Source organism: Adiantum capillus-veneris, chromosome 4 (genome assembly GCF_014529385.1).
Source record: "Adiantum capillus-veneris isolate H3 chromosome 4, ASM1452938v2, whole genome shotgun sequence".
Taxonomy (NCBI): Eukaryota; Viridiplantae; Streptophyta; class Polypodiopsida; order Polypodiales; family Pteridaceae; genus Adiantum; species Adiantum capillus-veneris.
Window position 1 is genome coordinate 168,434,124 of NC_140934.1, and position 17,118 is coordinate 168,451,241.

The window sequence follows — 17,118 nt, forward strand, 5'->3', positions numbered from 1 at the left end:
AATCACTACGTGTTCCCCCTTGTCTCTGTACACGATGTCCAGCTTTGCATCCTTCACTCGTTTACCCACATGCTTGAAGCATCGCTCCAACAACTTATTCGTTGTTGATGGTGAATCACACACACACACACACACACACACACACAGAGAGAGAGAGAGAGAGAGAGAGAGAGAGAGAGAGAGAGAGAGAGAGAGAGAGAGAGAGAGAGAGAGAGAGAGAGAGAGAGAGAGAGAGAGAGAGAGAGATCTACAGACACTCTCCGGCTCAGCACGGCCTCCAGATGCAACCGTCCCACATTCAACTGCAAGCTCACCCAACGTCGCCCCCGAAATTCCTCCTCTTGTAGCAAGAAACAAACCAACTGCAGCAATAGCAACTGGCTAGGAGAGTTGAGAGAGCTCGGCAAAGAACACATAAATCGCTTCGACTTCTCATCTCTCTCTCTCTCTCTCTCTCTCTCTCTCTCTCTCTCTCTCTGCAACCGCCACTCGCCATCGTTGGCTTTTCCCAGAGCTCACGTTCTGAGCTGGGATCTCTCTCTCTCTCTCTCTGACCTCAGATCGTGTCTGTCACTCCGCTTCGCAACACAACTGCATCGCATCTCATCTCGACACTCATCTGTTTGCAGTTTCGTGACGGCTCACATACATCAACTGCACTTTTCGATAGCATCGAAAAAATCTCTCCCCATTCACGATCACAACTGGCATGTCCCTCTCTCTCCCCCCCCCTCTCTCTTCACGTGCCATTACCCTCCTTTTCCCCTCAAAGCCACAATAGCATCCCTTAAGATTCCTATTAACAAACCCCTTTGCAAAAATTGGATGGACCTACTTCAACAGAAAATGAAAACTAAAATACTGAACCATGTTGAGTGGGAACGCTTAGGCTATTGAATAGTAGTGGTTGAATAGTTCGTGAAGCACACACAGGAGCGGGCGATCCATATGGGCTCGTGCCGGAATGTATCTTCCTAAAGCAGCGCAACAAATTAGATCCAGTGATTGTGATGGTTTTGCGTTCTCTAGTAGGAGCCTGACCACCAGAAGCAGCGCAAGATTTGGGATGATGGTTCGGGTCTCCATAGGTCTAGCTTTCGAGAGAACCCCCAAGTTGTAGGAAACCGTGGTATTGTTGGAGCAAGGGAAGGCCAGGGTTGACAGGTTGGGAGTCCCCATAACATGCTCATGCAAGAAACCACCAATGAACAAGATGGCGATGAAGCATTGCTGAGAAAAGTGCCAAAGTCGATACTTCATACTGGCAATATGGCAGATGAGGAATATAGTATAAAGAAGGGTACTGAGGATGACGATGAAGACGAGAGTATTGGGATGCTGAAAGTGCAAGTTGAGCAACAAGAACAAGAGTTTGCAGTCTTCTTACACAAAGGGTAGTACGCCTAATTATCAAAAACACCATGGTAAAACTTGTTGTAGCTTCTAGGATGGGCAGAATTTGAGCGATTATGTTTCAAGTTGAGACACTTGAGACACACACACAACGAACTTCAGGGGCCTCTCTCTCCACCGCTCTCTTCTGACAATGGCTGGTTGTGCTTTCGATGTTTCTTCTGTATCTGCAAATGAGGGACAAGTCGTGGGCTATGTTGGCCGCCTCTGCAGAACTGCATACTGTCAAGGTAAGAAGTTGTTTCTTTTGGGTTTTCTTTTTCCCTGGTTTCCTTCTCTCTCTCTCTCTCTCTCTCTCTCTCTCTCTCTCTCTCTCTCTCTCTCTCATACATGCGCGCGCACACACACACACACACACACACACACACACACACACACACACACACACACAGCCCCACAGCACTTTTTCTCAATTTTGGTGGTCGATGAATATCCTGTAAGCATCACCGCTTTTGTGTCTGTAGAGTGGCGGTAAATCCAGGAAAGAAGCAATATTCACGACACAAGTCAAGCGTAGACAGGAAGAGCACGACGAGGATTCAAAAGCATCGAGTTTTTTCTTTCTGACAGGACTAAAAGCATGTGCTCGGACGAAGGATTTGTACCAAGTCAGTAGGATACACACTGAGCTTCGCAATAGTGGGTTACTTCAGAAAGACACATATTTAGGGAGCGCATTGGTTAATGTGTATGCCAAATGTGGTGCCCTAACGAAAGCACGAGAAGTTCTTGATGGACTTCCTCTCCGGAATGTCGTCTCTTGGAGCGCGTTGATTGCAGGATATGCTCAATATGGCTGTGGCAAGGAAGCTCTGGGCTGTTTTCACCGGATGCGAAGGGAAGGCCTCTCTCCAAATGCAATCACCTATGCTTGCACCTTGAAGGCCTGTAGCCTTACGCAAGACCTTCACATGGGTGAGCGAATTAATGATGAGATTACAAGTCAAGGGCTGTTGGAGAAAGATGTGGTGCTTGGCAATGCTTTGGTTGATATGTATGCCAAATGTGGTGCCCTCGGGAAAGCGCGGGGAGTTCTTGATGGGCTTCCTCTCCGGAACGTCGTCTCTTGGAATGCATTGATTGCAGGATATACCCAGCATGGCTATGGCAAGGAAGCTATGGGCTGTTTTCACCAGATGCGAAGGGAAGGCCTTTCTCCAGATGCATTCACCTATGCTTGCACTTTGAAGGCTTGTGGTCTTATGCAAGACCTTCACATGGGTGAGAGAATTCACTATGAGATTGCTAGTCAGGGGCTGTTGCAGAAAGGTGTCGTGCTTGGAGGTGCTTTGGTCGACATGTATGCCAAATGTGGTGCCCTCACAAAAGCTCAAACAGTTCTTGATGAGCTTCCTCTCCGGAATGTCGTTTCTTGGAGTGCATTGATTGCAGGATATGCCCAACATGGCTGTGGCAAGGAAGCTCTGGGCTGTTTTCACCAAATGCGAAGGGAAGGCCTTTCGCCAGATGCAGTCACCTATGCTTGCACCTTGAAGGCCTGTGGCCTTACGCAAGACATTGACATGGGTGAGAGAATTCACGATGAGATCGCTAGTCAGGGGCTGTTGGAGAAAGGTGTTGTGCTTGGCGTTGCTTTGGTTGATATGTATGCCAAATGTGGTGTCCTCATGAAAGCACGAGAAGTTCTTGGTGGGCTTACTCTCCGGAATGTCATCTCTTGGAACGCGTTGATTGCGGGATATGCCCAACATGGCTGTGGCAAGGAAGCTCTGGGCTGTTTTCACCAGATGCGAAGGGAAGGCCTTTCTCCAGATGCAATCACCTATGCTTGCACCTTGAAGGCCTGTGGCCTTATGCAAGACCTTCACATGGGCGAGAGAATCCATGATGAGATTGCTAGTAAGGGGCTATTGGAGAAACATGTCATGCTTGGCAATGCTTTGGTCGATGTGTATGCCAGATGTGGTGCCCTCACAAAAGCACAAAAAGTTCTTGATGAGCTTCCTCTACGGAATGTCGTCTCTTGGAGCACATTGGTTATAGGATATGCCCAACATGGCTGTGGCAAGGAAGCTTTGATCTGTTTTAACCAGATGCGGAGTGAAGGTTTCTTGCCGGACGAAGTCTCTTGGAGTGCTCTTATAGGAGGATATGCCCAGCAAGGGCTGGCCGAGGAAGCTCTGAACTGTTTTTGTTGGATGCAACACGAGGGCATCTCCCCAACTGCAATCACTTTTCTGAGTGTGCTCAGCGCATGTAGTCACTCAGGTCTATTGGATGAGGGCCAAATGCTTTTTGATAGCATGAGGGAAAAATATGGCATTATACCAGACCAAGAGCACTACACTTGCATGGTTGACCTTTTCGGGCGGGCGAGGTATTTTGACAAAGCTATGAGAGTAATCAAGATGATGCCATCATCTGATTATCCTCCAGTCTGGTTGGCTCTTCTAGGCGCTTGTCAAAAATGGGGAAATGTGGTGCTTGGAAGATTGGCCTTTGAGCGCGCAATAGAATTAGATAAATGTAATGGTGCAGCATATGTGTTAATGAGTGATATTTATGCAGCTGCTGGCCTGCAGGAGGCGGCTCAAAACATTAAATGCATGAGAATGAGGAATGGTGCTCAGAAGCAGCCTGAATATAGCTGGACTGATTGAAGTGGAAAGGTTCAATGATATGTTGTTGGGGATACCGTGGACTGAGCATGTGCAAAGCAGGCAAATCTATATGAAGCTACAAGACCTTGAACTGAAATTGTCCCTTCATGGGCATTCCCCAAATTTGGCCTCCAAACTGCTCCCAAGCTTGACAGGTTACTTCTGAACTCATAGGTTGCAACAGGTGTCTCTTTTCCCCTCATCCTGGCTGAGAACTGCATGCATGTGCAGCCTTCATGATAACAGGTTGCCTAGCGTTGTCTCTCGACAGTGACCGCTGATTGGAAGGCATTAGAAGCTAGGAAGTTCATTCTGATGACGCTGCTTCCTCCCCAAGAAGAGTACGAATACCGCATACCTGCTCATACCATAAGGTCATTGGGGTGTAGGTTATCTCTAGCAGTCGCAGGTGCCGGTGCATAAGCTTTTGGATCGCGGGTGGTCAATGCAAGCTGATTGCACGGTGCTTGCTCTATCGCATCTCCATCTGGAGTAGAGATGCCATCAAGGCTAGCATCATAAGACCTTGATGTGCACCATGAAGATGCCACTGCATAGTTGGATTGCCTGATTCAGCCACGTCATTTATGAAGACACTATGCAGCATGCAAACTTTCCCTCCTCCCCCTTCTGGTTCCTGGATTGTGAATGTTGCAGCCCCTAGATAAAAGCGCCACATGCCAGCCTTTTGGAGTAGAGTGTTTGATAGTATGGCCCAAGGGGATGACACTCCAATGTTCAAATTGTGGGTGCATGCATGTGTTGGGCAGATTAGTGATAGATGAGGGCATGAAATTTGGGGCTGTTGTACACTTAGAAAATGGCGATGATCAGATCAGCTACTGGAATCAATGCTCCAAGTTCTAGCATCTCAAGTGTTGTTGAATACTAAGTCACAGTTATATACCTGCTTGACATAAGATGAAGACCTAGTGCGCATGCTCCTCAACAAAGGCTACCTGTGAGGTTTGACTCATATGCATATGCGTCTACTTCCTTGGTTTCCACAAGAAGTTTCCACAAGAAGTTCTGTAAGGGCCCCAACCTTGGACTGGGAGACTTCAGAGTTCTGCCTTCCTTTGTTTTTGGGCTCCATGACGGCACCTTACTCCAATTCAAAGAAGCAAAGATACGAGCAACAAAAATGAGGGAGGTCTCTATCCTTCACAGTTGTGTATGCAAGAGTCCTACACCACAAGCTAAGTCAATAATATGAAGGTTATGATGGGAGTTTGATCCTATTACAATTGAACCAAAGCCTCAACATGCCTAAGATCTATAGATAACGTCTTTTTTTCCACATTTAAGAGGCATGGTCGCTATCCATAAACTTTGAGATGTGGTAGGAGACTTATCTTTACTTAATACTTAGTTTTGTTAAAAGTACTCGACTAATTGGGTTCACTTGTGTGTAGACATAGTTCCACTTGGATGTTAGTCTTTCACTTTCCACACTGCGCTCATCCATTCCTCTTGTTTTTTAAGTACTATCACATGTTTTACATGGAGAAGAGAATAAGGATTTTTTAATCAACTTTTTCAACGGTTTTATTCATGCAACCTTTCAACTATCACCCAAACAATTTTATTTCAAAATAAATCTAATGAAAGTAATCCTATCTTTTAACAAAATGAATTTTCTAATGGTATAAGTTTGCCACTACTTGAGAACTTTCTCTATTTAACCAATAGAGCTTTAACAAAGTTTTTCTTATTTGTTAATCGTAAAGTCAACAAACTCTTTCCCTTTTGTCGTTAGAGGTACTCGATCATTGTGAGATACAATACTTGCTAACCACAGCTTATTCTTTACTAACCACGATATTTCTTTGCTAACTATGGGATTCACTCGTTAATTGCAAGTTCTATCTTGCAACAAGAAGATGTCCTATCAGTAACCTTCTTTTCAAAGAAGGTTTTTCAATACTGATCAGTTAGATTTTTCTTAAAGGCAAACAATACTTTCATCAAATAGCTCTTTCAACTCAATTTAGAAAACACATGCCCTTCTCTTGTAATGAAAATCTTGTTCTTGACAATTTTTAAAACATCTTAGACTTCCTGTACAAAGATCATCTTACGTATGAATAATACAAAGCTTGACAACTTGGCTTTTATAAAACGGCTCTTTCAACTTGATTAAAAAAACACATGCTTGTTATTTAATTATGTAATTATCCTAATGATTAACATAAAGAATAATCATAATTTTTAATTACTTTGATAAAATAGGTTCATCTTGAACTTGAGTAGAAAGCATTCTGTGAAAAGTATCCAGATCAACAATTAGACATTGGTTAAATCATGCTCAAGCACACTATGTTCTCACTTAGACTACACTCATTTGGACAAGCAAAAATGAAAACGTGTTATCTCTTTGCTTAGCTTATGCACTTTTTCATGTTGGGATTCTACCATCAAACATTGTGACAAAGTTAACAAAGAGGGTAGAGGCTTCTTGTGGTCTCCTTTTCGATGTTGCATACAATTGCTCCTCACTTTAATGCACTCTCACTGCTTGGTTGCTCCTTTTCATCTCAAATGCTCGCTCTCTCTCTCTCTCTCTCTCTCTCTCTCTCTCTCTCTCTCTCTCTCTCTCGTTCTCTCGTGCTTGCTTTCTGTCCTTTTATATATGTTACGAGATTGGGCACCCTTTTGTTGTATGTGGTTAGCATTACAATTGGGATAGATGGTGTGTAATGGTTAATTACTATATTGCTTTTTATTTTTACTAATAGTGAGTTTATGCTGTGTAGATTGGAACTCTAGGAACTGAGAAAAAGGCACCAAATATTATCTCTCCATCATATACATTTTCATAGTATTGTAATTATTTTTGTCAATAAGCCAATATGGCTCCATTGTACATATTTAGTGAGAACCCGCCATATAAAGGGTCATGCAATAAGTGATAGCCACCACTCATGGACTAAAATGTAAGGAGGGACTTTAAATATTTGACATCTAAAATAGGTCAATAATAAAATAAAATACTCGACTCCATAAGAGGTGCCGTGGAAGTTTGGGCGTTACAATTTTAAGCTATTCTTCTCTCTCAATTTTTATGCTACATTGTGTATGCAAAAATTGGGTCTACATCTCCTTCTCTTACAAGCTATCACAACTTGCTCATCTCGGGGCGATGGAGAGATCAAAAAATCGTAGAAGCTTTGTGAGAACGCAACGGGGACTTGTGAGCTTAGCTGAGAGCGATGTATGCTATTGTGAAAGCTTAAAAGATAATGTGGAAGATAATGTGTAGGTGAAGATACTGTCTTACAAACTGTCTGTGTAACACTAGTGTTTTGCATTTTTTTTTTCTCCTTGTAGAATGCAGATATGAAAATTTTGCCCATAGATTTCCTTCGTTGTAACGTGATCTACAACTTTGCAGAATATTTTTTTTGCAAATTCCTCATTGATTTTCTAATATTCAACTTAGACTAATTGTATGCAGAAAATTTCAGGTTTGCTATTTTCTATAATCTATGACTATAATGCACTTTTGAAAGCACGATAAGTGCTCAAAGTTGAGTGCATAAATTTGGAAGTTGAAATAAAATTTCAGCTTGTGCAGAGCTTGAGGTTTGAGGTTTTTATGATAGATTTGGGTAAAGAAAAAGCGGGTAGATTTGGCTGACAGGTACCCTTTTTTGATCGAAGTAAAGTTGTTGGCATTGGTAACAACAGGTGGAGCATCGTTCATCAGTTTTCACAGGATACTTTGACAATGATTTTATACTTCGATTCATGGTTTTTACAGATGGATTTGCATATGGTTATGACATATAGTTGATGCCCATTGTACATGCATTTTGGCAAGCACTTTTGAATTTCGGTGAGCTCTCTTAAGAGCAGTGTTTCTATATTAATTAGTTTTTTGGATTGCACCTCTTTAGACGCTTGTTTATGTGCGGTCACTCCATTTATGTACGTTGAGTGCTGATTGCCATTGTATGCAGATTATAGAGCCATTTTGGCATTAATATTTGGTATTGAGTAATGTTATGGTTTATGGTTTTGAGTCCTCCTTTGGAGACTATAGGGGTCGAGGTTTACTCCCACTTTGCCATATCTTTTGTTGACAGATTTTGGTCAGTTTATAGTGGCCGAGAGCTTCTCCCACTTTGGTATCTTTGATGCAGTTTATGGTTGACATTTTGCTCAGTTTACAGAGGAGACTCTGTTTGCATTTCCCTAGATTTTCGGCCATAGTTTTGACTTGATTTCCATACACTCGCATTGACGAGCATACGGTTGTTTTAAACACAGATAAGTGTTCATGTACTCACACTCGTAGGAGTGTATGTGAGATGTATGCTCATTTGGCTACAAGCTACAAGTAGCCGAGTTTGAGCTTTGGTAGTGGTTGAGTTGTTCTCCCACTCGCTCTATAGGTTCCATGTACATTTAGTAGTTGAGACTTGTATCAGTGTGACAATTATAGAGCACAATGTGGCTATGTTAATGTGGGAGATTTTATCGTTGATGCGCTTGAGCACTACTAGTGCTAGTGAGCTCTTTTGAGAGAATTTTTTACATGCAAGGAGCTCCTTTTGGTTTACGTTTGGTGCAATTCCCTTTGGCATTGGTTTATGCACATTGCCCTTGTACATATTGTAGAGCTATAGCTCTTGTGTATCCCATTCTGACGGCCATTGTTTTGGTGACAATGGTCGAGTTATAAAGTGTGCTCATTGTGCTATAAGTTATATGTCATGCACTATTTTTTCTCGATGTATATTCCAATTGTGAGTCTATTGCTTATATGTTATAGGTAGTCTCAAGTTATCGGTTCTACAAGTTTCTTTGGTAGAGTTATGTTGAGCTACATGCTGCATAAACATTGATTATAGTTATGATCGTGTAGGGGTCGAGTTGATCTCCCATTGAAATTTACTTATGGCAGTTGATATGTGTGATAGTTCCGAGTTCGCAACAATGACTCATGTGAGACAACGATATTGTTGATCGTATTGACACTTGAGATGTTGGCATGGTGGTTACATAGGGCACACTAGATGGCCTTACCTCTAGTGTTCCTCTAGCTTTTATGTATGGTGGAGATGCCACTTGCTCTCGATGACTACTAGGTGAGTATGCAATACTCCACGTCACATCATGTCATGAGAGTGGTTTAACACTTTTGCTAGAGGGAGCCTTGGTTGTGTGCATCTAGCTGACATATCAACATATGACAAAGTGGGTGCAGGAGATGTATGCATGCCATTACCCCGTGCTACATCTTATATGCTACAATATGTGTGTTATGTTCCTGAGATTTCACAGAGTTTGATCTTGGTGAGACAATTGAGAGCAATGGATGTCAGGCATGTTTAGAGAGCACTTTGATCTTAGTGAGATAGTTGAGAGACAGTGGATGTCAGGTAGTGCTTAGAGAGCAGTTCTTCCAGATGCATTGCGGTTTTCTAGTCATTGCGAGAGGAGCCAAAATTGGCTTGGTCTACCTTATGCATATATTTGAGGTGTGAGATGGCATGTTCTCGATTACGTTGCAATCATGTCAGTGAGAGACTAGACATATATCTTTCACATATGAGCTTCAAAGTGCTGTGCACAACATGTTTGTAGATGTAGAGTTAGAGCAGCCATACTCTAGCGAGACATATGAGATTGATCCTCTTAGGATGGAGATGCCTCCTACCATAGAGATACACGATATGGAGTTATTTGACATGCTCATGCTAGGGGCTAATATATCGATGCCAGGACATGTGGATGTAGTTCCTATGGATGATGAGAGAGTGATGATTACCCTCAAGTTAGAATTAACGCGTCTATGCGTGATTAATTTTGGTGGTGATGCAATGAATGTTGTGCGCTTTGTCGCACGTGTCAAAGGCTAGGAACTTGCTTGTGCACTATGTGCGAGCCTCGAAAGGCTGCAAACACACAACTAGAGAGTCCTAGCAAGATCAAAGAAACAATGGTGTGTCACTCACCGCTCAATGCTTCCGTCGTGAAGGATCCTGCACTGCAAAGAAGAAGGAGCCGCTGTTGATGCCGCGCTTAGTTGCCTTGCCATTGCTGATGTCGTTGCAATGCTCGATTACACACACAAACACACACTCTCTCTCTCTCTCTTTCTCTCTCTAGCTTGTGCACGCACATGCACACACACACACACACACACTTATATAGCTGAGAATTCTTTGGCTAACCCTTCGCTGACGGCTTCCCTCTTTGGTGATCTCCCTCTTGCTATTTGGACGGCATTTACCTAGATCTAAACACTCTTTTAATGAAAATCATATATACATGCACTATTCTGTGTAGCTTTGAACTTGGAATTTACCTAGCTCTAAACACTCTTTTAATGAAAATCATATATACCCGCATACACGTACACATGCTCGCCTTTAAGCAAGTCATGCTCCTAGTTATTAATGATCACATGCATTTGCTTGTACCACCTTGCTGACCTATAGGAATTTACACCCACACACATGCTGGGGTATTTATTGTGTAAATTGTTGTCCTTTCGGTCACTAGCCACATTTGGATGTTGATTACTCTCTCCTACCAACCACTTACTATTTGTGCTCACCCTTGACCGGAATTCTAATTAACCCGTGTTCCCATCATCTTGGTTCACCACATACATTATTCCTCCTCGCAGGTTCTGCCCTCATAACCTTTGTTTTGCCTCACTACACATTGAGAAACTACTGTCACCCATATATGCTCAACCCACCCTTGGGTTTCTTAAGCAAGGCGTTCTTGATTTTTTTCTCCTCACTCCTTGTCTCACAAACAATTCGATTAAGTATTTGTAGTATCTATAAGTCTCGCTTCTGACTTCCCTTGTATATTCTACCTTCCCATGTTCGGAACAACATCATTGCCCTCTGCATCGGCCCGCACGTGCGTGTGGCTCTCACAGTTTCCTTCACACACACACACACACACACACACACACACACACACACACACACACACACACACACACACACACACACACACACACACACACACACACACACACACACATAGGTGCTTTGAAAGCTGGCAACAGATGGCGAACCCCCTCTGGCATCGGTCTGGTTGCTTAATACACAGAACACACACACACACACACACGAACACACACACAAAGAGGTTCATCTACAATCGAAGGCAACGGAAAATCCTACTTATGGGGAGGATTATGAACAAAGACAAGTGCTTAACCTATGCTTCGACAACGGGATTGTGCGAAAAACTTAACAGATTGGTCTTCAGGTAGGTACATCGTACTTACTCAGTACATGTGTATTTGAATGAGCAAAACTCAGGTAATAATAAATATTCTTGAAATATAGTTCCTCGTGAATCGGTGAATTAGTAGTGTTAATACATTGCATTATCAACATACTGTGATATAAATACAATAGTTAGCGCATGATAGAATCCCCAATCGGCCATACTTTGAGCAACAACATGAAAAATAGATGACCTAGCACCTACTTGATGCACGCACACACACACACACACACACACACACACACACACACACACACACACATGATACAAATACTGGTTGTTTTAATACAATAATTCTTATGGTTAATGGTTAAGTTTGTCTGTTGAAGTACTTTTTTCGAGGGTTGATATGTGATGGTTGAGTATCAGCTTTTGGTTGATATGACACATGAAGTGCAGGCCTTTCGAACATGAATAAAAACTAGTTTTTTTTAGTATCAACTTTTGGGTGATATGACACATAAACATGCGATTCATAAGCACACATAGACACGCGGTAAGGCCCAAGTGCAGGGAGACTTGGTTTTTCATTTAACCCTAGCTAAAGACATTTGATGCGTGATGTTGAGCGTTAAACCTCATGTGAGGGTCTCGGTAGAGATGGCAATGAGTGGAATCTTTGAAAAATCATACGTTATACAAAGGAGATGCTGCCCAAATTTTCACTTTTTAGAGAGCTTAAACGCGAGAAGCGGTAGTGATGCAACATGTCTGCCACCTTCTTTGATTATTAAAAATATTTGCTTGATTTGGAGTTGAAACTCTAATGATATGTAGATACATGGAGTTTACAATCCCTTTTGATAGATACTTTACATTAGATAATGTAGATGAATGTCTAATACAATGGACATGTTAACTTCAATCAAGGTAATTATATATTGGTGAACTCATAACCATAAGCTATTTTTTGATACTTTCCTCTCTTAGAAACTATGTGGAAGTCTTGGTCGAGATGACATTGGATTGAATTTTTGGACAAAAATTTACTGGCTTTCTTGTGGGATGAAACAATATTGACCTATGTGGCTCTGATGACCTAGGGCTACACAATATCTGGTAGCTTGGATGCTGTTTTTTGGAGAACACCAACAGTTCTAGTTTTGATACATTGAACGACAACCTTTAAATTTTTTTTTCTTACATGGTTTGGGACTGCAATTTTCTTAGTAGTATTTGCTCTATACCGAGTAAACATATGATTGAGTAATTATACTTAGTTGATGGAATGCTGGCCTTTTTCTATGACTGTTAACTGTGTCTCCATGGGAATGACACCATTGTTGATGATAAAGAAAATGTAAAAATGTTTTTTATTGAATAGAAGCATAATTTTTGAAATTACTGTTAGTATTTTACTTTGAAAACACCCCAATGGTTTAAACAAAAGTGCCTTAATCCTCATGTGAGGGTCTCGGATGAGATGTCATTTTGATTGGATTTTTTGAAAATTGATTCAAATTACAAAGGAGATGATGTCCGATTTTTTCTGGAATTAAATGACATTTACAATACCGTAAATATATGGCTCATTCTTTAAACTTAATATTTGATCTATGTTATGTTGTTAGTTTTTGTTGTAATTTTTGATACCAATAACAAGGGGAGGGAGTCGTTGACACCTATCTTCCCAAGTAATGCCAGTTCTGACAGACTTGTGTTTCTTGGATGGTGACAGGTAAGAGATTCTTTCCTTGGGATTACAAAGAAAACTACAGCAGTAACAGAAGATCGTCCAATATACCAGCTGGATCCTTCTTTATGTAGATGTAGTGGAAGCTCATCCCAAAGGGTGGCTACCTAGAGATACAACACTAATATATTGTAGTAATCAAAGATCAAATTTTTGATCTAAATGACTGTATTATCCATTAGATATAGAATGTTATATTGGTGTATATGAAATGATAATTGAGCGTGATGACACTTTATTTTAAAATATTGTTATTTAATATATTAATTAATACAATTGTCTAAGTATGGTTCACTTATGAGGGGATTTTCATACTTAAAAACACACATATACACATGAGCACAAGAAGGAGAATAAGACAGAGATGGAGCAAGAGTACTTCTTAGCTTACACCTCCCATAATTCGGTTTTAGGTCAAAATAGACCTTTTATAAGAGTTTGACCCATTCACACATGGGCACCCACAGTGAACGGTTAAAGTAAAACTAGTATCAAATGAGATATGTGGTGCATCTCTCATCGGCGATCACCCAAGCACCTATAGGATCAACAAGCCCGGTCCCTAACTCAAAACAATGTGATATTCGTGGATGTTAACTGGGCCAATGCCCATTTGCCAAGGTCAGCACCAAGCGATGGGCAGCGTTGTGTAGTCACCAAGCCTCCTATTCACTCGGTGCTGACTCCATTATCGCTTGTAATGACTTTAACACCAAGGTCAACACCAAGCGATGGGGAGTGTTGGGCAGTCACCAAGCCTCCTATTTGCTAGGTGCTAACTCCACTATTGCTTGTAATGACTTTAACACCAAGATCAACACCAAGCGATGGGGAGCATTGGGCAGTCATCACCAAGCCTCCTATTCACTCAGTGCTGACTCCACTATCGCTTGTAATGGCATCACTAAAAAGGGTCTCCATCGTCAGTTAACATGTCTCCCTTCTTGATGTAGATTCCATCCTCGAAAGCTATTGAGATGAAACCCGTTCATCGAGGTGGAAGAGCATCCGAGATTGAATATCCTTAGCCTTCTTCATCACTGCAAAATCAACCAAAATTGGCACAGTAATTACATTCTCATACACATTTAAAAAGCATATGCAGTTGTAGGCACACAAATTGATTAGTAACAAAATGTCAAACAATTTGTTAGCAGTAAAACATTAAACTATAATATAATCAAATGCATAAGCAGTTGTAAAGGTCAAAAAAATAAACAAGTTTGGGGTTGCTAATTTAACGGTCGAGAGGCACTAGAGGTCAACTATTAATACCATGGGCAAGCTTCTCAATTTTCTCTGGTCAATTAAGTTGTTTAATTGCAAAAGCAAAGTATTTCATGTTCGAGGACTGACTAGAGGCTATACTTAAAAGATCTTGTAGTTAAGCTATGATAAAAGGAATTGCTCATGAAATCTTTGCCTGACTTATTCCTTTTTCTGTGACCCCCCAAAGTTTGTTCACATTGATTCAATTTTGATGTGTATGTTTATTTTGTATGCCTTGGTTTTTTGCTTTTCAAGGAAAAGCGCCCACTCTGGGAACCTCTAAGGCTCTAGTACCATAGGTGATACATGTGAGTGAAGTACCCAATCAAGATGAGATTTCTCTTCCAGCTTAAGATTTTACATCGTGACACTTTTGATTTTATTGTTTGTTCGTTTTCAACATTTGAATTTTATAACTCTGGGGGGTCATATAACACTGTTACCCTCCCTAAGCTCATCACACTAGTAAACTCCCTTTATAATACTTAAGCTAAACGTCAATAGAAGCTAATCCCACTAGAAAGTCCTAATACATTGCACACAATGCTACCTAAATTGAATTAAGAACCTAAAGTAACCATTGATTATTAGGAAGGCATTCCCCATGGTATTAAGAGAAGATCTCTAACTCCTAACTTGGTCAAACTAGCTTAGTCAGACTGCTTGATTCTAAAACCTAGACAAGGAATTATCACAAAAAGTTATATAGAATCTAATGTTTAATCTAAGCAAATGTGTTGAATATTGTGCTACCAATTCATTTAAAGGAGACAACCATGGATGCAAAAAAGAAGACAAGAGACAATGCTAATGGACAAGAAACACCTGTTCATGTTGATGATCGCGCTCGATTTAAAGAGTGAACAAGAGAAAGATTCCATGAAGTTCAGAATCCTAACAATGGAAACGCATTTCTATACACACTACAAAACACAAGGAATACCTCTAGGAGGCACATCAGTGGGAAGAGGCACCAACATTTATTGAACACAATCAAACAACATAAGGAACCCTAACCTAATGATTTGCACCCCCCTAGAGAGTCAATATTATAGAGATGGGGAGGTAACCCTAAGGCTAAACCTCTATCCTCGTCATCGTCGAGAAAAACAAAGTCATCATCCATGAGACCATACGTGCCATCTATGTAATCATGTAGCTCTTCCTCATCATTAGAGGCACAAATGTTCACTAAGAATGTCACTAGGCGTCTATAGTCATCTTGGTCAAGAGGGTAAGCTTGTGCAATCGGAGAGACGTCCTCATCATTAGAGGCACAAATGTTCACTAAGAACATCACTAGGCTTCTATAGTCATCTTGGTCAAGAGGGTAAGCTTGTGCAATCGGAGAGACGTCCTCTACTAAGTATGGATCAATCGTGGTCATGAGACGTATCAGCCATTTTAACTCCTTGAAATTCCTCTCACACACTAGCGTATCTTCCAAATCCCATTCACATGCAAACACCGGATAAACTATGTAAAACACTTGTGAAAAGTAAAGAGGGTACCTCTCACCCAAGGTAGGAGTGGATGACTCTAGCATACTAGCCATGTTTGTACACACAGATAGATGATGGTTAGAGTGCAAATATTATAAGGGTCGTGTCCTTGTGCATAATGTGTTTTCATGATCTTGGGTCATGTACTAGAACTTGTAGGTTTCCAGCTTTTTGTTTGGTGTCTCTTACTCTTTTACTTTTTTGTTTTTGTTTTTGTGAGTATAAGGCTATATATATACATTCCCTAAGATTAGGAAATTGAGAGGGATAGGAGGAAGGTTAAGAGGGGAGGAAGTGAATGATGGACGTCAGCAAGACTTCCCTCTTCCTTGGGTAGATCATACCTTTTGGAATGATGTCATCACCTTTTGAAACCAATTGTTCTAAGTTGTTATGGGTGAAGACTTTGACCAATAGTTTTTGACCTCCCTAGGCATTTCATCTAGTTGCAAAGGTGGTAAGGTACTCTCTCATGAATTTACTTGCAACGCTGTTGTACGTGATGAACTTACAATTGGAGGTGCAAACTCTTTCTTGTTTGTATGGATATGTACAATGGTAGGTGGAGGTTGTGTCGAAGCTTCTATTTCTGTATATGAACTACATGAAGAGCAAGAAGCTTCATTTGTTTTTTCTATGGTTGAGCTGAGTGAAACCAGTCTTTCTCGCTTTACTAGCTTCGGATCTGGTGTATAGTGTTCTTTGACCTTTCCCTTCCCACAATCTTTAACCGGATTTTTCGTTACAAGGTTTGTCTCACATGGGTTAGGTGACATGTAAGAACACAATTCACATTTTGGCACCCAGATTTGATCGTTCCCTTCATAGTAGCCTTAGGCTTCGATAGTTGTTTAGGAATCCAACACAACGTTTTTTTACATTTCTGGGAGCCAGTGGGGCGTTTCTTAAAAGGCTCCTATTTTTTAGCATTAGCAATGGTCACTAAAGAAGCTTTAGGGACCCACTTGTATGTTTTCTTCATTATATTAGGATGGGTCTTGTGTGTCTCATTTTTTGTTTCAACTACATAAGTTGAAGCTCTAGAGAGTTGGGTTATACGGACATATGGTTCAATCTCTTGGACATGCAATGTTTTGGGTTTTATTTTCTCAAGAGGAAATATCTCGGGGACTATGGCTTGAGTCGCAGGGCTAAGAGTTGGTTTCTGCGTTGTGGCACTCCCAGTCTCCCAATCTGTTAGGAAATAAGACGTAGCTAAATAGATATTTGAGTAGATTACTTAATGGAGAGAGATAGATTTCACACACAAGAGATTATATATATATATATATATATATATATATATATATATATATAGATAGATAGAGAGAGAGAGAGAGAGAGAGAGTACACACGA

At 41.0% G+C, this 17,118-nt stretch overlaps 1 protein-coding gene across 1 annotated transcript; it reads left to right on the forward strand.

Annotated features, from left to right (window-relative positions):
• The first annotated feature begins 1,408 nt into the window (after nt 1-1,408).
• Nucleotides 1,409-5,460, forward strand: LOC147460329 (pentatricopeptide repeat-containing protein At3g09040, mitochondrial-like). The gene is made up of 2 exons (XM_086511408.1): nt 1,409-1,643; nt 1,878-5,460. Exons 1-2 carry the CDS (start codon nt 1,566-1,568, stop codon nt 4,032-4,034), a joined length of 2,235 nt encoding a protein of 744 aa, XP_086367534.1. The 5' UTR covers nt 1,409-1,565; the 3' UTR covers nt 4,035-5,460.
• Nucleotides 5,461-17,118: the final 11,658 nt, after the last annotated feature.